At 39.5% G+C, this 27,067-nt stretch overlaps 3 protein-coding genes across 5 annotated transcripts in view; all 3 read left to right on the top strand.

Moving 5' to 3' along the window:
• The window catches only part of LOC119426217 (elongin-C), a 2,914-nt gene extending 502 nt beyond the window's left edge, over positions 1 to 2,412 (top strand). Inside the window, exons 2-4 of the mRNA XM_037693763.1 lie at positions 185 to 212; positions 419 to 562; positions 2,148 to 2,412. Of these exons, the coding sequence (XP_037549691.1) occupies positions 209 to 212; positions 419 to 562; positions 2,148 to 2,338 (339 nt within the window). The 5' untranslated portion in view covers positions 185 to 208 and the 3' untranslated portion in view covers positions 2,339 to 2,412. The remainder of the gene's footprint in view (positions 1 to 184; positions 213 to 418; positions 563 to 2,147) is intronic.
• A 1,389-nt stretch (positions 2,413 to 3,801) lies between these two features.
• On the top strand, positions 3,802 to 17,051 carry ube2wb (ubiquitin conjugating enzyme E2 Wb). The gene is made up of 6 exons (XM_037694250.1): positions 3,802 to 3,852; positions 4,771 to 4,862; positions 11,307 to 11,409; positions 14,697 to 14,852; positions 14,933 to 15,008; positions 15,097 to 17,051. The coding sequence occupies exons 1-6, from the start codon at positions 3,838 to 3,840 to the stop codon at positions 15,108 to 15,110; spliced, it is 456 nt and encodes a 151-aa protein (XP_037550178.1). The 5' UTR covers positions 3,802 to 3,837; the 3' UTR covers positions 15,111 to 17,051.
• A 2,138-nt stretch (positions 17,052 to 19,189) lies between these two features.
• stau2 (staufen double-stranded RNA binding protein 2) overlaps positions 19,190 to 27,067 on the top strand; it is a 111,864-nt gene continuing 103,986 nt past the window's right edge. For all 3 annotated transcript variants that reach the window (XM_037693888.1, XM_037693889.1, XM_037693886.1), the window contains exons 1-4: positions 19,190 to 19,248; positions 24,404 to 24,611; positions 26,295 to 26,425; positions 26,583 to 26,742. In XM_037693888.1, the coding sequence (XP_037549816.1) occupies positions 24,413 to 24,611; positions 26,295 to 26,425; positions 26,583 to 26,742 (490 nt within the window). In that variant the 5' untranslated portion in view covers positions 19,190 to 19,248; positions 24,404 to 24,412. The remainder of the gene's footprint in view (positions 19,249 to 24,403; positions 24,612 to 26,294; positions 26,426 to 26,582; positions 26,743 to 27,067) is intronic.

Raw genomic sequence — 27,067 nt, 5'->3', positions numbered from 1 at the left:
ATATATATATATATATATATATATATATATATATATATATATATATAAATATATAAAAAAAACATTGTAACTTTACATAAATGTCAACCCGAATTGACTCTGCTTTATGTTCTTAGGACTCTTGCTTTATTCAAACTTTTATCTGATCGTCCAAATGATCTTATGTTTTTATTTTAACCTCCAGGATTGACTGAAATCCCGGAACAAGATGGGTGAGAGATCTAATTTTACACATTTAACTGTGTATTTGTATGATTTATATCCTTACTTTATACTAGTTTGTTGATATGCAGTTAAATCTGTTCTTCAGTTTAAGAACTGAGGTCTAAAGCATGCAAACTTTCTTAAAATGTATTTGCAACAGTGTGGCATTTAGATTGCATTTTTGAGATTATCAGGTTTTTTGGGTGATTGATAGATGGCGAGGAGCGGACCTACGGTGGCTGTGAAGGGCCAGATGCCATGTATGTGAAGTTGATCTCTTCAGATGGCCATGAATTCATCGTGAAGAGAGAACATGCCCTGACGTCTGGAACCATCAAAGCCATGTTAAGTGGGCCAGGTGAGGATTCAGAAAATATAACTCGATAATAATAATGCAATTCAGAAGACGTAATTGTCATTGTGGTAGTTGCTGAAACGATTGATTTACAGCTTAGATTTAGAAAAATTAATTTGGTGTTTGTAGCCTTTTTATATATATTTATTGACACTTCTAGAATAAATTTGTTGCTTTTTGGCAGTGATTTGAAAGTGTTTTTTCTCTTCAGACTGCTGGACTACTTAGATATTTTCTAAATATTAGTATTAGTATTTGGAACTACAAAAATAGACATTTGTAATTTGACCAATTATGTCTGTTCTCAAAAAACACTGTTTGAACCGAAAGCTTGTACCTGTAGGTAAAGTTTTAAATTCTTAATCATTAATGGTTTGATTTCAGCTAACTGAAAGACTGAAAATATAATTTACTTGTTGAAGTGTGAAAATGTGTCGGATTGTTAAATTTACTGAGAACAACTTGTGGGCACTATGTGGGCAAGATGGGCACCAACTCTCCTACCACCCTGCATGGTAAAGTAAATTTGTGAATGCAGCACCAAACAGTTTTTGACACTCGATTTGATTTTTTTTTCCTAAATGCATTCAGTGCTGTCCACTTAGGGATCATCCATCCATTATCTTTTACCTGCTTCTTCCTTTTCGGGTCATGGGGAACACTGGTGCCCATATGCAGCTATCACTGTGCTGGTTGCAAGTCCATCACAGGGACACAGCTGACTTCAGGCCCAGGCCTCCCTTGCAAAAGAGATCTGTGATCTCAGTGGGATTTGCCTGGTTAAATAAAGGTAAAAAAAATGGAGTCAAACGAGACAAACAGCCATTCACTTTCTCACTCACACCTAGGGGCAATTTAGAGCTACCAATCAGCCTAACATGCATGTTTTTGGTCTGTGGGAGGAAACCGGAGTACCTGGAGAAAACGCACGCATGCACAGAGAGAACATGCAAACTCCACTCAGAAAGGCCCCCGGACCGGGATTTTACCCGGAGACCTCTTGCTAAGATGCAACAGCTCTACCAACTGAGCCATGTGCCATCCTCTAGGGGTTATGTCCTTGTTAAATATAATTCTATATGACAACTTTATAACTAGACGGTTTATAGTATGTTTTTTTTGGTAACAATGAAATAGAATTTTTATTATTTTTTTGCTTTGTTTTTTTAAACGTGTACATTTAACCTGATCAGTTGCTTCCTTGTCTTGTTTCAACAGTTTTACTTATTTCTTTAATTAATTAGTCACAATCTAAACATGTTCAAGGTATTCTGCAAACTGCTGCACACTATTTTCTTGTCTTCTGGTACCCGTTTATACAATTTTTTTTTAAACCATAGAATTGCTAAATTCTTTTGAAAACAATAACTTAGTTTTAATATTCAATGCTTTGTGAGTTTATTTATCTCTTTTACTATTTTTAGGTAATAATTGAATTAAGATTGTCATTTTGTTGTGGAGCAATGTTTTTGACAAATTTTTGATAATAAATATAGTGATGAACTACAGATGAGTGCTGAAAAGATCTACTTTAATGAACAAAAAACTATGAAACTCCCTGAAATCTGTTTCACCCATTTACCTGCAGGACAGTTCGCTGAAAATGAAACCAACGAAGTGAACTTCAGGGAAATACCGTCTCATGTCCTGTCCAAGGTCTGCATGTATTTCACCTACAAGGTCCGCTACACCAACAGCTCCACAGAAATCCCCGAATTCCCCATCGCTCCTGAGATCGCACTGGAACTGCTCATGGCTGCAAACTTCTTGGATTGCTAAAGTTTCAAAACGAATGTAAAATTTAAAACTGGTTCTTGAGTATTTAACATTTGTTTTGCCATATATTTCACGTGACACTTTTTTTTTTTTTTTTTTTTGGTTTCTGCTTCTTGTATATGTCAAAATTGACTTAGTATTACAAAATATGCCATTTTAAAAAGGCAGGAAAGCTGGAGATAACTCCACAAACATCCTCACATCTTCATCCTAATAAAGACTTAAATGGTGAGCACTTTGTTTTTATTGTCTGTTGCTCCTGATGAAATACAGGCATCTTAAATGATACATTTACACCAAACATACTTAAATGACAAATGAAAAGTTGGCAGATATATGTGTAAAATACATTAATTAGTATTTGTCCCACATCATTTATAAGGTTGCATAAATTGTAAAAAAAAAAAAGTTTCAATGTGGAAAGTTATGGTGGATTGCCCAATTTGTGTAGGTTTAATTGTTTTAAAGCATGGTGGTGTATTTTCAGCTACAAATGTAATTTGTGTCCCCTATAGTAACAATCTGAGAGAATTTTAAAGTTTATTGGCCTTTGGTTGCGTTATTTTGCTCAGGGTGTGTTTGCTTTTAAGAAAAGCAAGTACTGTTCAGTTTGCAACAAATTCTCAACTTAAGAATGAAACTGAACTTCGATCACATTGTACTTCAGTGCTTAGTACTTTTGAATGTAGTGAATTTGTTTAAGGTGAAAAATACAAAGCATTTTTATTTGATTGCTGACAGTTTTATACTTCAGATTGATTTGATCGGTCCGGTGACAGCTTGTATCTCATCTCATTTGAAGCAGGAAATTTTGATTAAAAGTAAAAAAAATCCACATAGGTTAAGAAACTTCACAACTACTCAGTGCTGTGTTAATCAAAAATGTCCAAATTATAAATGACCCTTTGACTTGGAAGATGTGAGACAGGCAAATCTTTATAATGAGATTTGCGCACAAGGGTGGTTTGAATGTTTGAGTAGAGCTGCTGCTTCTCCACATCGAGAGGAGCCAGTTGAGGTGGCTCGGGCATCTGGTTAGGATGCCTCCTGGATAAGCGGAAGAGAATGGATGGATGGGTTGTTTGAACTCAAATGGAATCCAAGATACCAAACTTCTATGATAGCCACTTGTATAAAGTTACTTTCAGTCAGGAGCTTTCTCATATACAGGCAGACATGGGTAAAAAAAAAAAAAATCTGGGTAATTGACTTGCTGCATAACAAAATAGTACAAATTAAAATATCTTACATCACAGTCTCTACTTGGTCTACTAAAGAAATTAAGTCAGTAAAATGTACGGTTGTCCTGCAAACCACAACTACAAATTAAAAACTTACATTGTGGTTTGCGCTTCAGGGCCACCGTCAAAAGGTGACCTGGGTGTTGGCCCCTCCCACTTACGTCTGTTGCGAAATTATCAGTCAAAACAACCTTCTTTGGTCACGTGACCTCATGACGTAGCATCCTCCTCTGCGCTGATGCAGGAGGAGGGGTTTCCAATATGGCGTCGATGCAGGTAAGAGTACAACCGACAGCGAGCACATATTTATCATTTATCGGATCTCTCGTTTGCTGTAACTTTTGCCGTTTGTGAACTATTGTGTTTACCTGTACGTATTGGTTGAAAAGCCGCCATGACACGAAGGTTAAAGCCGTGACGTGACATTAAACCTCAGCTTTAGCGCGAGCAGCACAACTAGCCCCATCATCATCATCAACGGCAAACCGAGGCTGGAGAGAAAACTAGCTTCTTAAAACTAGCTTCATGTTGGGCTTTGTTTTATGAGAACGGGGATGATAATCCAAGGGATGTGATTTTAAATATCTAAAAATGTCGGTGTTGCTGTTTTGGCCGACGTTACCGCATCCAGCTAACGCGACGCTGCGCAGATAAGAGCAGCTACTGTTTCCTGTCGACCTGAACAGGTGTTCCATTAAAAAGCTGTCTCGAAAACAAGACAGCTTCCCCTCAAACTCCCAAGTAAGAACAAAATGACCTCAAATGTCCTGAACTCACTTATAAAAACAATCTATTAATAATAAAAAAAAACATTATTAATGTGCTGTTTGGCTGTTTTCAGTAAATAAAGTCAAAATAAAGCTTAAATGAAAAGGAAAAAATGCTGCATAAGAAATTATATAAAGCTCATGAAAAAAGTACAATTTTAAGACCTCTTGCATTTATTTAATTGCCCTGCCACTCCGTTTTAAAAGACAAGTTTGGAAATGCAAATATTTGATCTTTTTTTTTTTTTACTAAATTCTGTTGCATTTTAATGCTTTTATTGATTATCTTTTTATGGAAATGATGGAATAAGTTGGCATTTTTTTCCCTCTTCGTTTGTTCGACTTCACAGAAATGTTAAATTATGTTTACTATATTTTAGCATGCTTTAACAGCATCGTGAACATTAAAACCATATCTCTCCAACAGAAAAGGCTACAAAAGGAATTGTTAGCCCTGCAAAATGATCCACCCCCAGGAATGACGCTCAATGAGAAAAGTGTACAGAACACCATCACGCAGTGAGTACTTCTGTTTTATTGGAGCACCATCATTCCAGTCTGACGTGATCACTGATAAAAGATGGCTTCTGTGAGCAAATACCAGTATCTGTGAAAAGGTGTGTTTTGAGCATGTGATAAAGGTTGCTAGTGCTACAGTTTCACTTGAAGGTAAGACAAAGCCCCTGTAGTGAGGAAGAATTTGGGTCATTCCTTTGACTGGCAGTCCGGGCCCCTCAGAAGCGAGTAATGCACAGTGTCACTATTCCCCCCTTATAAAATATTTAAAGGCTAGCATGAAGTAGCTGAGCTTAAGTAACAAGGAACGCAGGCTGCTTTTCTGATTTTGGCCTTCGTTTAAAGCCACATCATTGTTTCGGTGTGTTTTGATTTTCTAGTCGTCATTCAGATTGTTGTTTTTTCTACTTTGAACATTGTGACCTTGCACACTGCCTTCCAGCATCATTGCTGCACTATGGTGCTGCCTCCAAAAGGCAGTGTATTACCTGGTAATATCAGTAAATCAGATTTCAAGAATTGATTAAATACATTCCCATCGTCCTCATTCCAAAACGGTCGCCTGGGCAACGAAGGCAATGATTGTTGCGCATGGCTGACGAGTCTCCCGACCAGTTCAGCTAGCTTCTGTGATCAGGTTTTCGATGGTATGTGTGGGTGTGCCTTTTTCTGTTCGACTCTCAAGGTCTGGCTTAGAGCTGGATTTCAGGTATAGTGATTGACAGCTGTAGAGATTTGCCCTTCAGCCCTTCTTTTTCTGCTTTACAGTGATTATGACCTTATCCAAAAAGGAAAACCAAAACAACCCACTGGTGACTGCCATGTGGCGACAATAAGATGACGATGAGTCAGTTTTGATCATTTTGTTTATTATAGTACAGCCTGACTCTCTGCTGTTCATTAGATTATGATTTGATAATGAGCCAAGCTTATAAATAAGAAAACCACTGCTTTTAAACACTGTTGTCTCTCTCATATAGCATATTTACACAGTTTGACCTTTTTATTTTCCTTCTCTAATGGATCTATTGTTAGCTTTGTTGCCTGAGTCATAGAATCAGCAGGTTATGGAGGACACTGGACACTTTGAGATTTTGTCCTAGGCTATTCTGTGTGGATTATATCAGGATTCATGCTTTTATCTAAAGTTTTAACAGGCTCCTTTCTCACAAAAGTCATCAAAGACTGACATTTGCACTCACTGACTGACTGACATTTCCTAATCTCGTCGTGCTTTTTAGTTTTATGTTAAAAACAAATAAGCGAACGTGGTCTGCTGTCGACCCCATTTAGTCACCTTCAAGTCTACTTTGAGAAGACAAAAACCTCACACAGGTTTTTCTCTGGACATTCAGTTTGTTTGGCCTTAAACTACATTTAACCTTTATGTTAGAAAAACGCTGAATTGTGGCAGGTAGCACTGTGTGCTTTTCTTTTTGCGACCATTACATCAGGATTGAATTGCTACCAGCACAGGATTGTAGCTGGGCGACTGAAGCAAAAATAGATTTTATCCACCAAATCAATGAAGTATCACATTATTACCAAAGCACTGTCAAAACCCCGTCGAATATTGAATGTCACTGGAGTCAGACAGAGAGCTTTTGGTTCCAGTTATTGCAGAGTTGGCAGCACACTTTATGTGACCTTTTTCGTTTTATTTTATTTTTTTCTTAACAACAAAACCCCCTACTTTACTCTGGTTGAGGTGACCGTTTGATTTAAAACCAATAAATCCTCACTTGAATGTCTTGTATTTAAATCTAAGACGAAGCTCAGAGCTAATAAAAAGACATTTATTTTTGTAAATCGAAAACTTTGTATAACTATAGCAGAGAATCCATCCATCCATTATCTTTTATGCGCTTCTTCCATTTTGGGTCACGGGGGTCGCTGGTGCCATGTCCATCAATCACTGTGCGAGGGGCGGGGTACACCCTGGACAGGTCGTAAGTCCATCACAGGGAGACAAATGAGACAAACAACCATTCACTCTCTCAGTCACCTAGGGACAATTTAGAGTTACCAATCAGCCTAACATGCATGTTTTTGGTCTGTGGGAGGAAAGCAGAGTACCTGGAGAAAACCCACGCATGCACGGAGAGAACATGCAAACTCCACCCAGAAAGGCACCTGGTTTGAACCAGGGACCTGCTCACTGAGAGGCAGCAGCTCTACCAGTTGCGCCACCGTGCTGCTATAGTAGAGAATGTTTTGCATAAAAGAAGAGGATTAAAATTAAAATCATAAGTGAACACCTTCATCTTCAGAATAGAGATAAAAAGTTGTTTTAAAAATATGAGCCTTTTTTTCACTCGAACCTTCCCCATTGAATCGTGTATTTTCCAGGGATGCACGATCCACTTTTTTCCACTTCCGATACCGATACAGATATCTGAGGTTTAGTGTCGGTCGATGCCGATCTGATACAGAGAAACTGTGCAACTAGCTGGATTGTACATGCAACGCAGCCGACGCTATGCACCCCCAGGTTGTCCATCGCTTTTCTCATGTTGCTGGTGTTCCTCAGAATCTCATAGATTTTGCTCAATGGAATTTGCCACTTGTCAAACCTTTCCTTCAGACTAGCTGCTTCGCTGGTGTGACCCATGAAAGTTTGCTGCATTTAACTTTGCACTGTGTGGCACAAAACTCATCCAGCCAGTGCGCTGTTAAACTTAAAAGTGACACGGGGGAAACGTCAGAGCTCCAGATGTCTGTCGTGAAACTTATCGCTTTGACATCTTTTATCTCCTCCAATATGTGTTTGCACACTTTCCCGTGCAGTTCACGTAGCGCCGTCTCCGACAAATATTTTCGGCTTACCTTGTCGTAGCGTGGCTCCAGGTGGTTAATTAGTAGCTGGAATCTCTTACCCCAACAATTGAGAGCAGCTTTCCATCCATGACAATGAAGTTCAGTATCCTTCCAGTGATTTTTGCTTCCTGTACACTATTAGGTGGAAACTTTTCACCACTTCCCTTCATCTCCTTCAAAGTTATCTGCTTCATGCCACCTCCTTTCTGTTGATTCCGTTCAACGAACTTGGCGTGCTCTTTAGGGTGAAATCTCTGGAGCTGCTTGATTAATGAAGTTGGTAGTGTTATAGCTGGAAGTTTTAGTGCCAACCCTTGGAACAGTCGCTGCACACTTACCGTATTTTCTGCCGTACATGTCGCACTGCCCGATAAGTCGCATCAGCCCAAATATGTGTAATAAAGTAGAAAAATCCATAAATGCGTTACTTCACCGTATACGCTGCATCTATTATATGTCACCGCTGAAATGGTGGCTGCGGGAGCATACACGTGAGGACTTTAACAAGAATTTAATAAGATTAACACTTAAAAACAATTATTTGTTTGCTCGACATTATAGCAAAGGTGTGTCTCAATTGAACTTTGACTTAATAAATGCACTGAGCTGCATTTTGCCAGGGTGGTTCAGTGAAATGAAGCTGATTTGACTGTTGTTCCAAACGAGCTGGACAAAGGTGGAAGTATGGCAAGCCGATTGCCTCATTAACAGCCACTTTTACCTATTATATGACACAACTGCATGCCATACTGCTCTGGTGCCATCTAGCTGCTGAAAATGGTAGTGTTCAATATTTTCAGTCAGAATGAATGAAAACGGTCATATTGCAGCCAAAATTTGGTTTATAAATATGGGAAAAATCCATAAATAGATCGCTTAGGCATATAATTAGTAGGGCATGCAAATTATGCAAAAAAACCATGACTTATGCAGCAAAAATATGGTATTGCACGTAGCTGTCGAATGTGTTGGCTGAGGTAGTGTGAAATGGTTCCAGATGGCTGATACTTTCGCTCGCTCCATTTTGAAAACGATCTGTTCTGTGAGTTCGCCAAGGCATGACGTCACTCAGAGCACAAAGCATAGACTTAGACTGAATAGATCTGCCCTTGTGGATTGGTCACATTGTCACTGATACCCGATCAAGAAATTTTTTAAATGTCGGGGCTGATACCGATATTAATATCAGATCGGTGCATCTCTAATATTTTCAAGTTGAACACTTTGACAAATTAACGTAGGAGATGGAACGAGTGCAGCCTTTTCTAGACCTAATCAGAAGTTTCTGGTTCCAATTTAAGTCTGCCTTGAGAATTTATTTATTTTTTGTTAATGCATCTGCAATTATAAGTGACTATTTAAAAGTGAAGTGCTTTGGGTTACTGTGCAGAAATACCGGTATGAAAAACAGCCTTTTTTTGTCAGTATTTGATGTTTTTAGTTTACGTGTTTAAAAAATAACTAGTAGTAATCACATTTTCCAAGCTGTCATCAGTCTCAGCCGGTCAAGCTGAAAATTATTCATTTTCAGTCACCAGCTAAGCTTCCAAAATATTGTATCTGTAGCTTGTTGTACTCTTCTAATCAGTTTGTTGTTTTTAATCTGTGGCTCTGAGTGTTTGGATAGGTTAAGGCAGGCGTGATGCACTTTGTGAATCAGGAAGAAAGGCAGGCTTTTTCTGTTGACCTGATCTGTAATCAATTACCAAGTAAGTCAGGAACTAAAGATGAACTTTATGGTCACTCACACACTGACGTGTGTTGAAAGCGGCTGTAAAGCAGGGCTATTCAACTAAACTGCTCAGGGGGCCACAGTTACTGAAAGCCAGCAGCTCAGCTGGACATTCAGCATTTAAGTCATTATGTAAATAAACCAAGTATTACAATAATCAGTTACCTTTTTAAACTTGTTTATTTTATTGCATTGAATCATAAATGCAATAAACAGAACCAAGTTATGCGATTCAAATAAATTATATTTCAAAAATTATTTTCTTGCAAGAAAAGTATCAATATTCTTATTAACAATATTAAAAACAAAACCGATATATTATGCCTCCTGTTTATTATTCTGCCATCTCGGATTTGCCAAACCTTTACACAGTTGTATTTTTATTTATCTTATTTTTGATGCTACAGGGGACAGAGTTATGAAAACTGACACCAGACTAGACGATGTTAATGAGAGAAATTGCACGTCTCCGACTGGACAATGGCAGAAAAGTCAGGTTCAAAAGATGCAAGAGCGATCTGCAAGCAGTGATGCAGGCGTTCATTTGTTAAGGAGGAGCGAGCACTGTTTTTATGACAGTGGAGGGATTTCATCCGTGGTGCCACGCCGACAGCACAAAGATTTTTTGCAGGCGAACGCCCGAACCAGGTGGAAAAGTCAGATCGAAGCCACAGCGTTTGTTTAAAAAATGCCTCCGCAGGTTGTAATCCTTCGCCACGGCGCTGCACTCGTTGCAGAGCAGACACATAAGCGTGCCTTCAGCAGTTTCACTAAAAACATGTATCTGTCCACTCACTGTTGACTTTATGATTATTGATGTCAAGTTTTTTTAGCTTTGCGAGTGACATCGCGTTGCCACGTTTTCTAACTATCATACTTGCTGCTGTACACGTCGCATCAGGCCAAATATGTCTAATAAAGTGGAAAACCCACAAATGTCGCTTCTAACAAGAGTTTAACAAGATTAACACTTAAAAGCAATTAATTGTTTTCTCGAAATTATAGCAAAGGTGTGTCTCACTTTAACTTTTCCTTAATAAATGCACTTTGACGGTAAAATCAGCTGCATTTCAAAAGCCGATTTGCGCCTGTGGGAGCGCACAGAGGGATGGGTCACTGTGCATTTCTTTGAAATGTAACAAGATAACCACCTAAAAACTATTTGTTTGCTCGACATTACAGTAAAGGTGTGTCTCTGTTGAATTTTTCTTTAATAAATGCACTTTAATGGTCAAATTAGCTGCATTTCACCCGGGCAGTGCGGTGAAATGCAGCCGATTTGATGTTTGCTCCAGGAGTTCCGGAGCGAGACGAAGGTGGCTTGGTATGGCAAGCCAAGTGTCTCATTAATAGCCACTTTTACCTATTAATGAGACACTTGGCTTGCCTTATGAGTCAAGGGCCCTCTAGTGGCTGAAAATGGTAGTGTTCAAGATTTCCCATGTCAGAATGAATGACATCACCAGATCTCAGCCAAAAATTGGGGAAAAAAACATAAATGTTGCTTCGCTGTATAAGTGTCAGGCATGCCAATTTGTGCAAAAAACTGCAACTTATACGGCGAAAATTCCTGTACTCCTTATCAATCACTTCAAGCTACAAACACGTCATTAGTCGGGAGTGTCTAGACGTCAGGAATACTAAATGATGATCGGCTGCTCCAACTGAGTGCCCCCGGATCATAGTCTATATAAGAGGATCACATTTCTGATGAAAATGAAAAACAAACCTGAGAAGAAAACTTGATTTCCTGTAGATATTTAGTAGTTACTTAAGGTTTAGTTTAGCCTGTGGTTCAGGTATCCTGTAGTTCTCTTTGGGTGAATGAAAGAATGCTATAATCAATTTGAAATGAGATGTTAAACATTTATATATTTTATTTTGCCTCTTTTTTTTAGGTGGATTGTAGATATGGAAGGAGCACCTGGCACTCTGTACGAAGGAGAGAAATTTCAGCTGCTTTTCAAATTTAGTAGTCGATATCCTTTCGATTCACCTCAGGTAAGAGGAAGCACAATTACTGCGTGTGTGCGATGTGAAGCTCTTATCTGGACAGATGTTGGTTCATTTTACAGCCTGTTTTGTTTTAATCACATCATGTTTTCTTCCTTCATCATTTGCATTGAACATCTGAGCTACATCTCTAATGTCTCAAACATGAACGCCACATTGTCAGAACAGTCCTGCTGCAGTGCATTGTTGGGACGGTAGTCCCTCGATTATCGCGGGGGTTACGTTCCACACACCCCTGCGATAGGTGAAAAACCGTGAAGAAGGAACACTGTTAATTTTAGTATGTATATGTATTTTAAGGCTTTATAAACCCTTCCCACACCCTTGCAATGTTCTAAGCTCAAACATCATTTTAACAACAGGCTTATTTATATGTTCTGTACAGTAGCTACTGCAACATTTTATATGGGGACTCACCAGCCTTGATCCGGTTCTGATCGGCTCTCTGCAGCCGTTGAGGACCAGACTCTTTTGGAGAGAGCCGGACCTTTGGAGAGCCAGAACAAAACCACACAATGGTCCCGATTGAGTCCAAATATTCCAAAGAAATCCTGGATGTAAAAAGCCTGTGTGAGCTCCGGAGAAGACACCGGACCTCCAAGTAACGCCTCCCCGCTCGAGAGGCTCCCTGAGCTGGCAGGCAGCTCTCAGATTGACTCATCAGGCTGGAAGTAATTCTGGTCCAATTCCCTGTCGGTTCCGTACGGCTCTGCATCCACTGAGCACCAAAGTCACTATGAATAAGGACCAAACTTTTTAGACGGTTTCATATCGGATCAAAACTTTCCCTCCATTTCGTCAGAAAACAGCGGCCGGAAGCACTGTTGGCTTCTGGGTAGTGTAGTTGACTGGCCTTACAGTGTAGGCTTATTGAAATAAAACTACAAAATGTCCAAAGTATTTTTTTTCTCGTTAACTTTTTATCCCATACTACCCCAATCACGTGAGTAATATTAAAGTTGATAATTGTTGGAAAACCACAAAAGAGCGAGTCCGCGAAAGTCGAACCGCGGAATAGCGAGGGACTACTGTACTGTGTTTCATGAAGCAGTGGTTCAGAAAACACTTAGCTGCATGTTGCAGCCCTTATCTTGAACTGGAAGCCATTGTTGTCCTGATAAGTTGGACCATCAGCCCCAAACACAGCAGCTAAATGTTTCAATGACAAACTGGTGATCCTCACTGGTTGAAGTTTTCATTGATGTTGTCAAGTGATTGAACTTGGTTTAAAATACTGACTTTTATTTGCAGACGTTTCCGAGACATTTATTCCCGACATATTTTAATTTTAAAGTGGAAAAACCCAAACGCAGCTCTCAGCTGACCTCGTCTATTTTACATGGGTTGACTAATTATTATTCAGGAAGTGAACTTAGTCTGTTTGAGGTCAGTGAGGGCAAAGTAAGATTTTAGGTCCAACAGTCCAACAAAAAAGGATGCTCACGCTTTAGTAATATAAACCAACACTATAAAATATTGTGTAGAAAGTTAACAACTCTGAACAAGAAAAGGCTAAAGCATATAGTTTTTAATGATAGGTGCAATCCTCAGCGTGCATAAAACGCCTTTCACTTTGTTGGTGTTGGGGTAAATGTTTAAAGGATTTGCAAGCAAAGAACTTGTTTGCTTTGATATTTTAAATATAGTTATCTTTGCTTTCTGTTCATATCTGTGACTCAGCTCTAAGCTTGTACGGTGCCAGACTGCCTGAACTCATTGTTACACTTTTACCCCCCTCCTCCCCCCCTCAGCTGTTTCACTTCAGGCATGACATCCTTTCTGGTATCTTTCCATTCAGCTCTCACTCTTGCACCATTTTAATAGCTACCACTTTCCAGTTTTTTTTTTTATTGTTTTTTTTTAATGTTTGCAGTTTCGTGCCGCCTCTTTTAGTGCGCTGGCCCGTATTTTCCCTTCAAGTCTCCCACCTCATCCTGGCCCCAGACTTGTCCTAATCCCAGCGCCTCATGTAGCCACAGAGAGCTAAGCCTGGGTTCATACAGCAAGTCTCATTATTTTCTGTCATTAATGCAGTGGTTCCCAACCCTGGTCCTTGCGGAACACCATCCTGCATCTTTAGTTAGGGACTGCCTGAAGGCAGCCACCTGTTGTTATCCACCTGAAAGGCTCTTCTATCAACTTTAATGCAGCCTGAACTGCAATATGTACCACAAAAAAAGTTATACTGAAGTGACCGGCTCGGCACCATGACGCGCGCTGTTACTTTTATTGATGTTTAGAGTTACCACGGCGACGTAATTTGCAAAGATGCCATTTTTCTCAGAAAACAGAAAATTGACTAACTCCATCAGCCTTAGAGATATTGAGCTGAAAGTTGGTAAAGTCGTAGCTGAGAGTGAGTTGTTACACATTCCTAATGCAAATCAAAAATCCAAGATGTCTGCCTTAACCAAAAGGGAAAAATATGATAACTTAGCTATTTTAAAATGTATTGATCTGAAATTTGGTGTGGTAGTACTTGACAACATATTCAGGATCCAATTCTAAAAGTTCAACATGGCCGTCAAAGCTAATTTCAACTGGCTATAGCTCAGCCATTTTTAGAGATTTTAAGCTGAAATCTTGTGTACTGGTAGCTGAGAGCAATGCCCAATACATACTGAATTCATATAAAATGTCCAAGATGGCCACCAAAGCTAAACTACATTTAAATGGCTTTAAATCAGCTGTTTTGACACACATAGAGCAAAGATTAGGTGTGATTATAGCCGACAGTGTCCCCCATCACATACTGAATCCAAATCAAAAATCCAAGATGGCCACCATAGCTTAAAAGAAGAAATGGCTATTAATTTGTTTTTCTGTTTTTTTTTTTGTTTTGTTTTTTTTCATATTGAGCTGAAACTTAGTGTGATGATAGCTGAGAGAGAACCCCAACACACAGTACTGTCAAATCAAAGTTAAAAGATGGCCGCCAAGTGGCAGTCCCCTCTTGGTGGCCCAAACAACAGGAAAGTTTCTCTGCTCCAACACACCTGATTCAGTGGTTTAATTACTTCCTCCGGTCCGGTAGAAGCCTGTTAATCACCCGTTCATTCAAATCAGGTGTGTTGGAGCAGAGGAACATTTAAAACGAACAGGGTGGTGTACCTCAGAGACCAGTGTTCTGAACCACTGCATTAATGGAAAAAAAGACTTTTATCCAAAGAAGGTTTTTATTATAAAAGTGCTCTCAGTTTTAGAGTTTTTCTTTCATATCCAGTGATTTGTGTTCATAACGACTCATTGCTGCTGCTGTTGTTTTTCTTGTGCAGGTAATGTTCACAGGAGAGAATATACCTGTCCACCCACATGTGTATAGCAACGGTCACATCTGTTTATCAATTCTGACGGAAGATTGGTCACCAGCCCTCTCAGTGCAATCAGTTTGTCTTAGCATTATCAGCATGTTGTCTAGCTGCAAAGAAAAAGTACGTATGCAGTGCAGTAGAAGAGTTTGTGAAATGTCTGCACTTGTTAAATGATGCGTCCTTTTTTTATTTTTCTGCAGCGACGGCCGCCTGATAACTCGTTTTATGTAAGAACATGTAACAAAAACCCAAAGAAAACAAAATGGTGGTATCACGGTGAGTATTTTCCACACTCTTTGTTTGGATTCAGAGGACACAGATAATTGAACATCTGTATTTTCTCCCCCCGCCCTCCTTTTCACAGATGATACATGCTAATGTACAAACTTTGTAATAACCGTAGAAGAACGAAGTCCTACTGACCTACGTAAAGCACTTTTTATTCATTCAGTCTTTGAACTCTGACCTTTGACTGGAACAATGGAAACCAAGCGCTGAAGGCTCTTGACTGCATTTCCCGAAAGGGGGAGAAGGGGGGTGGGGGGGGGGCAGTTGGCTACATGATTAGTCGGTTGTAACATAGAAAATGAAAATAAACGGACATCTACAAGTACACGAGATGTATCGTTTTTGATTAACGAGGGAGAAAAGGCAGATTTATAGTCAAGACAATTAGAATTCCTGTGTTACAATTATTATTATTATTGTTTTATTTTTGTGTGTGTGGGTGCTTTAAGGTCTTTGTGTTGTGCAATAATGACTGATGGATGCTGGGGCCTACAAAGAGACATGGAAACGTAATCTTCTAGAAGGGATCTGACCATCGAAACCCCAAGAAATGCTTCATCAGTTTTTGTTTTTTCTCCATTATTATTATTGATAATATTATTAAATGCACTGTGAGAGTATCTAGTTTGGAAAGGAACTACTTGTCCGTTGTCCACACCTTGCAGACGTACTGTAAGCAGTCCTCCATCTTATCAGGTTTTTGTTCGTAATTGCCCATTGCACACAGCTTTCTTGTTCTTCAAGCTCGCCCCTGGTGGCAGTTCTTCCTGCTGCTGGACAGAATGTCGGTACAAACGTGGAGAAGGCAGATGAAGCGATAGATGCTGCAGTCATCTGATGACCTCGGTGTGCATCTCCTCCTGAGACTGGGCCCCGGTTAGTCCAGCTTTTTTTTTTTTAAGACGTGCAGCAGCGACCTCTCTTCCATTTAAAGAATGTCAGTACGAGAACATTTGTTGTGGTTTGTTTTATATGTACAATGTATATTTTTTAAATTGACATGCTTTAAATTTGTTTTCCTCTGAAATGTTTGATTTTAAAAATGCCTGTTTTTTTTTTTTTTGACTAGCTGATACTTTGAACGTGGGTTCTTTTTGATGGGTCAGTGTGTTTTTTTTTCTTCTTCTTCTTTCTTTTGTATTTTTTATTTAATTTAAAACCTCCGTGGAGCTCCAGAGCAGCAATGAATGACGAAAAGGCGAGCGTGTGTAGAAGTCTTTTGTGATTCCCCCCCACCATGTCAGAGTTTTGGCTCAGGTACTTTTTTCAATAAAGAGATCACCTCTAAAAAAAAAAAAAAAAATATATTTTGAATTTAACTATATTTTCACCAGAAGAGACTGTTATGTTGACTTGTCTGAAACTAATGTGTATACAAGTCTTTGAAGTGATGGAACTTAACTGGGGGTGCTCTTGGGTTTTTATGTAAAAGACTAAAAGAAACTAGTCAAATCTGATTTTTCTGCTAAATGGGATGTGTACAGTCAAAAACAAACAATTTGGTTATGAAATTCACAGTAGGCATGCATGCAGTTTTAAAACCTTACTCTTTAACGGTTTTTAAAAACTGAGCTCACCCCCAGAGGCTGTGGTCATTTCAAAGATACTTGAAGTTTCCTACTTGGTTTATATGTTGCTTTTCTCCAGTTTTGAATTTAAATTGAGTGATGAATGTGATCTAGAGGAAAATACCACAGCTGTTAAGAATATTTAATGAATGATTATGTTTCTTCCCCCCATCATTGTAATGGACCTGGTCAGTTTGCTGTTACAGAAGCTAAATTAAGTGGTTAAAATATTGTAACGCGCAGACAGAACGGCTTTCTTTCGTCCAGTGGGCAGCAAATCACTTGGTTTTTATTTTTCAGCGTGGTTTGAACTTTTCGCTTGCAGGTTGTCGTGAGAGTGATCAACACAAATGAGGGTGTGTTATTTATATTTGAAATTTTTATTCTGGGATGTGCAAGCTCCATGTAATAGGTGCCTGTTCATTTTCATAATCAATAAAAGCATAATTTCACTTTTATTTAACTTTTGTTTGTGTCTCTCAATTATAGGAGCCTTTTGTATATTTTACTGGAATAAAACTACCAGATCTTAATTGGACAAATAAGATATTTCAGTAATGAGCCCATTCCTGATTGTTTAGAACAGCAGCAGTGTTGTGGTCCATTGGCGCCCTCTACTGGTTAGATAGCAGTACTGCCGTAAAAAGTTCAGGTTCTTTGACCAAATTTTATCTAGTTAAATTTAAAAAGAATGTAAACACTTGCGTAACTACTACCTGCAATCTACCTGATGTCCTGCACAAGATATTTATTTTTTGTTATAATTTAAGGGCCCCTGTACGGAGCCCGAGGGAACGCAAAAAGATAAAAAATCCCCCATGTCCCTTCTGGGGTTCCGTACAACAAATGTAAGATCTCTTCAGCAGCTACAGATTTTTAAAAATTATTTATTGTCACAAACGTGTTACTTTTGAAACATTTGAGGTTTTGTTGACATATATTCTAAACTGTAAAAAAAAACTTGCTGTGAATGTTGGCAAGCAAAACTACAGTACTTAAAAATATTTATTCTTAGCATTTAGTAGTAGGCCTACCGAAATTAATAAAACAAGGTGGGGTGGGTGAGTCGTGTTCATGGGTTACTAAGTCATAATTATTATGAGATAGTATCTCATAATAGTTATGACAGCAGATCCTAATGGAATTAGCTAAGTCATAATTGATTTTTGTGTGTGTGTTTTTTTGTTGTCAAATAGCGTTAAAAAAAAAGTTCAAAATTTGCCACGTGCTTCTCATAAAATAAGAAAGGGGGAAAATAATTACGATTGGGTCTCTGTACTTTTCAAATAATTTATTCTATATAACTGCACAACAAATATTGATATAAATACAAATTAGACATTTGGTTCAATGATTCATTTGTCTTATACGCACCACATGGAACGAAACTGTGTGGGTCCCAGTTACATCCAACGAAAGTATAAAATGTAAAGGAAAAACAGTAATCTAAGATATGAACTAAGAAAAACGTTAACTAAAAATACGCTAAGCACTAAAAGCAATACGCCGAACAGCAGCACGAACATGAGTCTGTGTGAGCAGATGAGTACGAATGAACACAGCAACATGAAACAGATCAGCAGCAACAGGAACTAGATCAGCAGCAACATGAACCAGATCAGCAGCAACATGATGTTCTCTTTCGTCTTCTTCACATGCGAAGGTTGTTCTTCCTGCACCAGTTCTCCAGGTGTTCCACCTCCTGGCTACAAGGTTTAAAAAAAAAATTATTGGTGTTTCTTATTTATTATTACGAACAGTTATACAACAAAAATATAAATACACAAATAGATCCATACAAAAGTGGAGATGTACACAAAAACTTAAAAGGAAGAAAGCCACAAATAAATGATGAATTTGCCACTGTTTATTCCATTTTTAAAAGAGGACGAAGTGTACACTTATTTAATCCTACCCCTCCTCTATAGTTAATATCTCCTTTATCACAGGCAATATTTATCATTGTATTAATACAAGCTAGATATTGTGTGCATATACATAATAAATGTCTAAAACATATGTATACAAAGAATGCATATAAATAACTTATATACAAAAAAATTAAAATAGGTTTCGAAACCCCATGAATATTATGTACAATTACACATATGATTTGATATACATATATATGTGCAATCACAGATACTTGAAGAAAAAATATTATTAATAGACATAATGTAATGGATATAATTACCAATGTGCTTGTCTTTTGTATTAGTCTATATAATAAAAGTATATGGGCACCACATATTGAGATGCTTAGACATAATTATGACATATAATTATTGACTTATTTTAAATTAAAGTGGCACAAATGGTGTTCCATACTTAATAAAGGGTTGAACGGGGGTTTTCAAGCAAAAGTTGGAGCTCCAAGGAAGCTAACCCAGACTGAACCATTTTCATCACGGCGGGGGTGACCGAGTCATTCATTCATTCTGATTCTTACATAGTGATATTACTTTTGGTAATATTTACACTGAAAACCAAATAAAACTTTATATTTATGTATAAGTATAATTATCCGGGATTATTTTCTTTAAGTGAACATAAGTAGTATTTTTTCTTGACCAATAACATGGTATGTTCCCTTCTCCATCCAGTTCTCTTTAGTGTTTGCCAATGTTGGAGGTGTAACTGGGGTCTGGCCCTGGACAAAGGTAAAAAATGCGTTTAAATGTTTGTCCTTTTGTAGTAGGATGCTCACCTGCCCGTATATTAAACTAGGATACCCCGAATTAGCCCAGACGTTTTGTTATAAACGGGTCGATATGGAGATGCTAAAGCAAGACTTGAGGGGTTCTCGGCCGTTCAGCCATGATGAGCCTCAACCGGCTAAAGAACCGCAGCCGAAGGCGGCATAATAAAAATGTATTCATCTAACGAAAGCCCAGGAACACGTTCATGACAACATACGGGCTGATGCATTCTTCAGTTCGGTTTTCAGGGGCTGACATTTGGCGGAAATGCCGTTTTCCTAACGGTACCGTTAGCTTCATGCTAGCTGGACACTGGGCTGCACGGAGCCCTTCAGCCCCAACCTCAGTTCGCTTTTATTTATCTTCTGAACTTGTAGTGGCATTAAACAGTGCTCCCAGTTTGCTGTTATCTCTGTGTTTGTGTGTCTTGGTGAGCCTACAGCAAGAGTTTGAGACGATGTGTTTGAGATACAGACGCGGTTTTGCTTGCAGTGTTTGAATCTCTTTAATAAAAACGCACTATTAGTAACAGTCCCACCATGAATTGTGAGGACACATGTTCTCATTAACTAAAGTACAGCAGAACTTACATTAACATGAAAGCTGTACCCACTTGCCTGTGCTGCTCTATTTAACAAATCCATAACAAATGCACATTTTTTTTGGCAATGCATTCATCACTCATAGGAGTAGTTCTCAAACTTTTGAGCGTCTTTCTCTGTTTCATTCAACCTTTATTTATGCAGGTTAATCCCATTAAGCCTCGAGGACTCATTTACAAGAGAGACCTGATTTCTTAACAAAGAGTGATGGCAACAGTGAATAACTACAACAATAGACCATACCATACCACTTTATTTATAAAGCGCTTAAAACAGCAACAAGGCCAACCAAAGTGCTGTACAGACAGAACAACAGGTAACACACAAAGCAAAATACAAAATGAGGTAAATCAGAATATAGACAAAAACGATGCAGATAATGACGACTAACCAGTGTAGAGCGTACAGGATCAAAACACGGATCATCTTGTGTTGAAAGCTATTGAATAGTAGTGAGTTTTTAAACGGGACTTGAAAACCGAGAGGGAGGGGGCCTGTCTGACAAGCAGAGGTAACTCGTTCCAGAGTCTTGGTCCTGCTACAGAGAAGGCCCTGTCACCTCTGCGCTTAAGACGAGTTCCTGGAACTGTGAGGAGCAACTGGTCCGCTGACCTCTGGGAGCGTGTTGGGACATACGGTTGTAGCAAATCAGAGAGATGGGGGGGGGGGGCACTGTTCAGTGATTTGTAGACATACATGAGTATTTTGAACTGGATTCGAAAGTGAACCGGTAACCAGTGCAATGAGGCCAAAATGGTGTAATGTGCTCTCTTTTGCCTGTACTGGTTAAAAATTGGGCTGCTACATTCTGGACCAGTTGTAGTCGTGCAATGGAGGTCTGACTGATACCAAACAGGAGCGAATTGCAGTAGTCAAGCCTAGATGTAATGAATGCATGTATTACTGTCTCCAGGTTATTTTTGGACAATATGGGCTTCAGTTTAGACAGCCGCCTCAGTTGGAAGAAGCATGATTTAACAATCATGTTTACATGATTGTTAAGCTTCAGGGAAGGGTCCATTATCACGCCCAGATTAGTGACTCTTTGTTTTTCTGACAGGGTTAGAGCGGAAAGGTCGATGCAGTGGTTTGTGATCGTGTCGTTGGGAGGGAACAACATGACTTCAGACTTCTTTTCTTTGAAACTTAAGAAATTTAAAGCCATCCAGTCCCTGATGTCAGCCAGGCAGTTGAGCAGCAGTTGAATAGAGCATGTACCATTGTGTCTTAGGGGGAAGTAAATTTGACAGTCATCGGCATAGAAGTGGAAGGGCATGTTGTGTTTCCGGAAAATAGCACCAAGCGGCAGCAGGTATAAAGAGAATAGGAGGGGACCCAGTATGGACCCCTGCGGAACCCCCCATTTAAGCTCTGCCTCTGCGGAACTAAAATCCTTGATGGAGACACAAAAGGATCTGTCAGTGAGGTAAGATCTGAACCAATTGAGGGCAATAGACAGTCATAAAATAGGCATAGGCATACAAATTTTAGCTTCTGATCCACACAAGAAGACATGCTTTTGTAATCGTAGCTAATAAACTAGGTAAACAACACGAAGCTGCCCTAACAACCGTTATATTGTTTTCCATTCGGTTTATTTATATAGCGCCAACAGAACACATTTCAATACATCTTTGGCTGATGTTATTTCCTCTTGTAACAATGATGTGGAAAATGTTAGCAATGTAGCAATACATTTCTAATTTCTAAAGATTATCTCTAGAACATCAGCTCTCCGAAGTTGCTGATACAATGCAAAGTGCTCCAACAACCATTCGTCCATCTATTCCTTTGCCACATATCCATGGTTTAGTCACAACATGTCCAGGGAGGAAACCCAGATATCCCTCTACCCAACAATCTCCAGCTCCTCCTGGGGGAATTTAAAGCGCTCCCAATCCAGAGAGGATACATGAGCCCTCCAGTAAATTCTGGGTCGGCTTCAGGGTCGCTTCATGCCTGGAAAGCCCCCAGGAGGAGGCATCATACTCGGATGCATGAACTACGTCAGTGAAGATGAGCAGCGCCTCTACTACGCTCCTCACCTCATCTCTGAGGCTGAGCCAGCGTCCATGGCGGAAGCTAATTTCAGTCACTTAAATTCAGGGTCTTGTTCTTTTGGTCATGATCCATATCTCATGATTATAAGTGAGGGTTGGAATGTAGACAGACCAGTAAATTTAGAGCTTTGCCTTTTGACCCAGTTCTTTTCTTCTGGGTAGATGATGAGTTTTTGCCTCAGTCAGAGGAGTTGAAGTATCTCAAGAGTCTTGTTATATAGTGGGAGATAGATCGATGGATCTCATCTGTAGTAATGAGGGTATTGCTTCAGTCTGTTGTGGTGACAACAATCTGATGAAGCGTCCAAGAAAAAGACACCAAAGTCCTGTTTTTTCCTGAGTTCTTTGAACTCTCAGGAAGGGAAACTAATTTCCAATTTTTTTACAGCCCTTGAATGTAAACTAGAATTGTTATTATTTCTTGACAAGATGCATTCTGAGGCTTAATGGGACTAACCTATATAAATAAAGGTTGAATGAATTCAAACACATAGGTGTAATTAGGTGTTACACTGTTTTTTACTCCCTCTTTATGCTTTGTTGATTTTAAAGAGGACATCGCTTATTATATTACTGTACATATATTAGAAACCACAGAATATAACATATGTACGAGCATTCAACAATCTGTTATATTTCCTGATGCATGCTCAATAATCCAGGTAGAAAAATCCAAAAAAGTTAAATCTGGTCCTCTGGACATTCAAAAAAACAAAAGCAAAACAAAGCAAAAAAAAAAAATCTAGAAACGTTTCGTCTCTCATCCAAGAGACTTCCTCAGTCTGAGGTGCTGTTTTCAGCTCAGTCTCTTAAATAGCACCTTCTCAGAGTGGATCAACCAGTTTGCTGCTGACAACCAAAACCAGCTGATCACATGCTCAAGAAGGACCATCAGCCTAACAATGGGTCATTAGCACCCTGATGGCTGTTTACTGTTCACAGAGGGCTGAGTGATACTAGCAATCACAGCATTGTAAGAGGGGGACAGTTGAACCCGGAGGCCTCCACCCCTGTTTAATGATGGACGGTTTCTTTTCACAAAGATGGCCTCCTTTACTCCTCTCTCAAACCATCGTTCCTCTCTGTCCAGGATGTGAACATCTTCATCCCTGAAAGAGTGACCGCTGGCCTGGAGATGAGTGTAGACCTCAGAGTCCTGGCCTGATGGTGTTGCTCTTCTGTGCTGGGCCATCCTTTTGGCCAGTGGCTGTTTAGTTTCCCCGATCAGTTACCATCAAGCCAGGACTCTGCTGTCTACACTCATCTGCAAGCCAGGGGTCACCAACTTTGTGAAAAGAACCCGTCCATTGTTAAACAGGGGCGGAGGCCTTCATGTTAAATTGTCCCCCTCTTACAATGTTGTTATTGCTAGTATCACTCAGCCCTCTGTGAATAGCAAGCGGCCATCAGGGCACTAACGACCAATTGTTAGGCTGATGGTCCTTCTTTATCATGTGAACAGCTAGTTCTGGATGTCAACAACAAACTGGGTGATCCACCGTGAGAAGGTGCTATTTATAAGACTGAGTTTGTTGCAGCTATTCAGACTGAAGAAGTCTTTTGGATTAAAGACGAAACGTTTCAACAAGAAGAATCCGTCCAGAGGACCTGACTTAAATTAACTTTGTTATATTTTTCTACCAGGTTTGTTGAGCCTGCATCAGGTTAAATTGAATTTCGCCTTCATTTTCCACTGTCTGGGCTTACTTAGGACTGTCATGACAAGTACAGTCTTTCTTTTTTATTTGGCAATAGTTTGTTTTACAATTACTGGTAATTTAGATAAACTGTCCATTTGTATGTACGGTGCCAATATAGTTTAAGCCTACTGCTAATTTACAGCTCACATACCCTGTAGAAGATATGTGTTTTGCTTTGTCAGTCTTACTGTATGTTGGTCAAAATGATGGAAGTATGACATTTCTGGTTGTTTCATCCAGTTTTGTTGAATCAAGACAAGCATGCAGACATTTATCCCAACTGTGACAGATCTGTTGGTAATGTAAACCTTTGCCATCTCATAGTTGTTCCCTGTGCCTGTCCTTAATCAGAAATAAAGTGTCAATAAATGGTCATTGTCTTGTGGAGGGGGTACTCTCACAGGCTACCTCCTCTTTTCCTGCGTGTTTGGCAGCAGTAACACGAGTAAAGCTCCTTCAAATAAAGCCTCATTGTTTGGGTGTAGTAACGACCAGTGGATCAGAATGTGAGATAGGCCTGGAGCTGTTCACTTTGGACTCTGATCTCCAGCCTTAGAGCATAGTCTGTGAAGAATATCTGGAAAAACTCAAGTTGTGTTCTAAAAAGTAGAGCTATGCATTAACTTTTAAAGGGTAAGCTTACAGTGGTTTCATTGTGTTAAAGTGGTTGGTAACTGTTGTCCACATGGCCAAAGAGTTTTTCTAATAAACTTTAAAACAGTGGTTATTATTATTAATTGTCATTTGTTTACAGGAATAGAGCATGGCTCAAGTGAAAGTACAGACCGCAGCACCCTTGTCTGGTCCTGGCCTCACCCCTGGAGTTCCCCCGGCAGCCATGGCCAGCTCAGGATCCCTGGGTCTGCAGTCCACCGTCAACGGCACAGGCCCGGCCCCCACACCCGCCTGCCCCGCTCCTGCAGTCGGATATGGGGACGACCCTGTGTCTGCCTCGCCTCCAGGTAGAACATTATTACCACAAACTGAAAAACTCAATGTAATATATCACAATTGCGTGTGTTTCTAATATTTTGCAAATATACTGCGTTTCTTCACCGATTTTTTTTATTTGGAAGTGACTCAGGTGATTCATAATGGACATAGCTGTGTCTGTATTTATGCTTCCAACACTAACGTAAAGGTTTTACAGTCATATTTTGGCCATTATTAGTACATGAGGCTTGTAGATGAACAGATGCTCAGATATATTCATCAATTAACGCGGATTCCTCATTTTTCTGAACTGAATAATACGTGCATTGAATTTAATGAAATGCAAACGTGAGACGTCATTTATATTTGACCCATCAAAATGAATGCGGTCATTTATTTACAGAATCAAAGTTTAACATCAAACATTTACATTAATTTGGCAAATTATGAAAATAACAACATAAGCAATCAATCAGGAAAAATCATACGGCCATGATTTTTCCGTTGCTTCACCACAGACATTTATGAAAACTGTACAACTATGATCTTTTACCCACACGGATGTGGATGAGCACTTTACACAGACATTTCTAAAATATCTGGAAGAATTTCTACTTGAGAGAAAAGTTTAAAGATGGGAAAGAAGTTAAAGGGAGTAAAGATGGTATGTGAGGGGAAGTGTTCACCAGAACCGACACTCTCCATCAGAACCCAGCTCACCTCGGTACGCTTGGTAGGAAACTTGACTCATTACCTTTCTGAGATTAATCAGCAGATATGGAGTTCCGTTAACGCTACCTGTCCAGCGTCTCCTTAGGATGGCTGTAGCTCGTCAGAAGTAGTGGCGAGTGGAAAGTGTTATATTCCCATGACTCGGAAGAGCTCTGTTGTCATGTCAGGATCTTCCCGGCTCCCAGAACTGGGCTTCTCCGCACAGAACTGAACAGAACTGAACTCAACCGAACCGAGTGGAACCCTCACAGCACTCCAGCAGAACTGAGTAGTTTACAGATCTCGAGCAGAGCTGAGCCGACCAGGAAGTACCGACAATTTAAAGAGCCCTTTTCCCGGTTCATACGGGAGTCTTCCATTGGCCAGAACCGACCAGACGGGGTGTGTTTTGTGACGTAAAAGGTTAGAATGCAGCAAGAATTGTTATGGAAAGATCAGAAATGTTCTCACAGACAGAGAGAGTTTTGTTTTGGCGCGTTTCAGAAACAGGTGCCAAAACCTCTATATTTACGTCTGAGAGGATTGCGTTTGACTCCAACCTTGGACCAACTTACACTTGCTCATTCAAAGACAGAAATCAGAAAATGCATACAAATCTGTAACAGACCTCAACATGAATTCTAACTTTGCATGAGAAAAAATCATTACACAGTTAATAAAATTGATTAGTTCACTGCAACATCTAAAATGGTTTGAACTAAGACACTTTGATTATCAACATTTGTAAAATAGTAATGATAATAAAAAAGAGAGTGTTCTTTTCACTTGAATCTTCAAGCAAGAAAGTCTCAGGATGGGTGAACCTGTATTTCTGGATTAAAATCAATAAAATGACAGTTCCTGTCCCACAAGGTTCTTAAGGTCAAGGGTTTTGACCTTAGGCTTAGTCGTGACACCAGATTAAGTTCACTACAGGCTGTTCTCTATCCAAATTTTTGTCATTTTCTAAGTTTGTTGTATTCTGCTCGACTCTGTCCAAGATTCGCCCCAGGAGAACATGGCAAACCCTAAAGAGAAAACTCCAATGTGCTTGGTGAATGAGTTAGCCCGTTTCAACAGGATCCAGCCACAGTACAAGCTCCTCAAAGAGAGAGGTCCTGCACATGCTAAGGTAAATATTTAAGGGTTGTTTAAGCTATAATCATGACACAATAACCAGTAAATATCAGGTATTAACACGTCTTGCGATGTCCAGTGTGCACAACTCCCATCATTCATTTGTTATTTACGTCAGGTGATGTCATGCTCTCTGCATGTCACTGTTTCAGATCTTCACTGTGCAGCTGACTCTTGGGGAGCAGGTGTGGGAGGCAGAGGGGACCAGCATCAAAAAGGCCCAACACTCCACCGCTGCCAAAGCTCTGGCTGAGAGCATCCTTCCCAGGCCAGCACCCCGCTCCCCTAAAGCAGACATGAACAGCAACCCAGGTACTGCAACCACCAAATCCTAATCAAATATAGCCCTATAAATATTGATTTCATATTATTTTCTCTCAGAAGTGAGATTTTTTTTAATTTTTTATTTTCTCATAAAATTGACGCAAGCTGAAGTGGTGAAATAGCTTGTTTGTCTTGAGCATAAATTTAATTTCTGTTTTTAATAGGGATGCACAATTTTGGATTTTTGGCTGATATCCGATATGCCAATATGTTAAAACTTGTTTGCCCAATAACCGATACCAATACCATCCCCCCCCCCCCCCCCCCCACAGAGACTACATAGCTTTCTCTGCTGTGGAATTAAAATACTACA

The sequence above is a fragment of the Nematolebias whitei genome, chromosome 20, assembly GCF_014905685.2.
Source record: "Nematolebias whitei isolate Nwh7 chromosome 20, NemWhi1, whole genome shotgun sequence".
NCBI classification, from domain to species: domain Eukaryota; kingdom Metazoa; phylum Chordata; class Actinopteri; order Cyprinodontiformes; family Rivulidae; genus Nematolebias; species Nematolebias whitei.
Note: the sequence above shows the minus strand (reverse complement) of the source record. Positions and strands in the feature narration are given on the sequence as shown.

Coding starts and splice junctions, on each gene's coding strand:
- ube2wb (XM_037694250.1), top strand. Junction 4,863..11,306: donor GTACAGAACACCATCACGCA/GTGAGTACTTCT, acceptor TCTTTTTTTTAG/GTGGATTGTAGATATGGAAG. Junction 14,853..14,932: donor TGTCTAGCTGCAAAGAAAAA/GTACGTATGCAG, acceptor ATTTTTCTGCAG/CGACGGCCGCCTGATAACTC.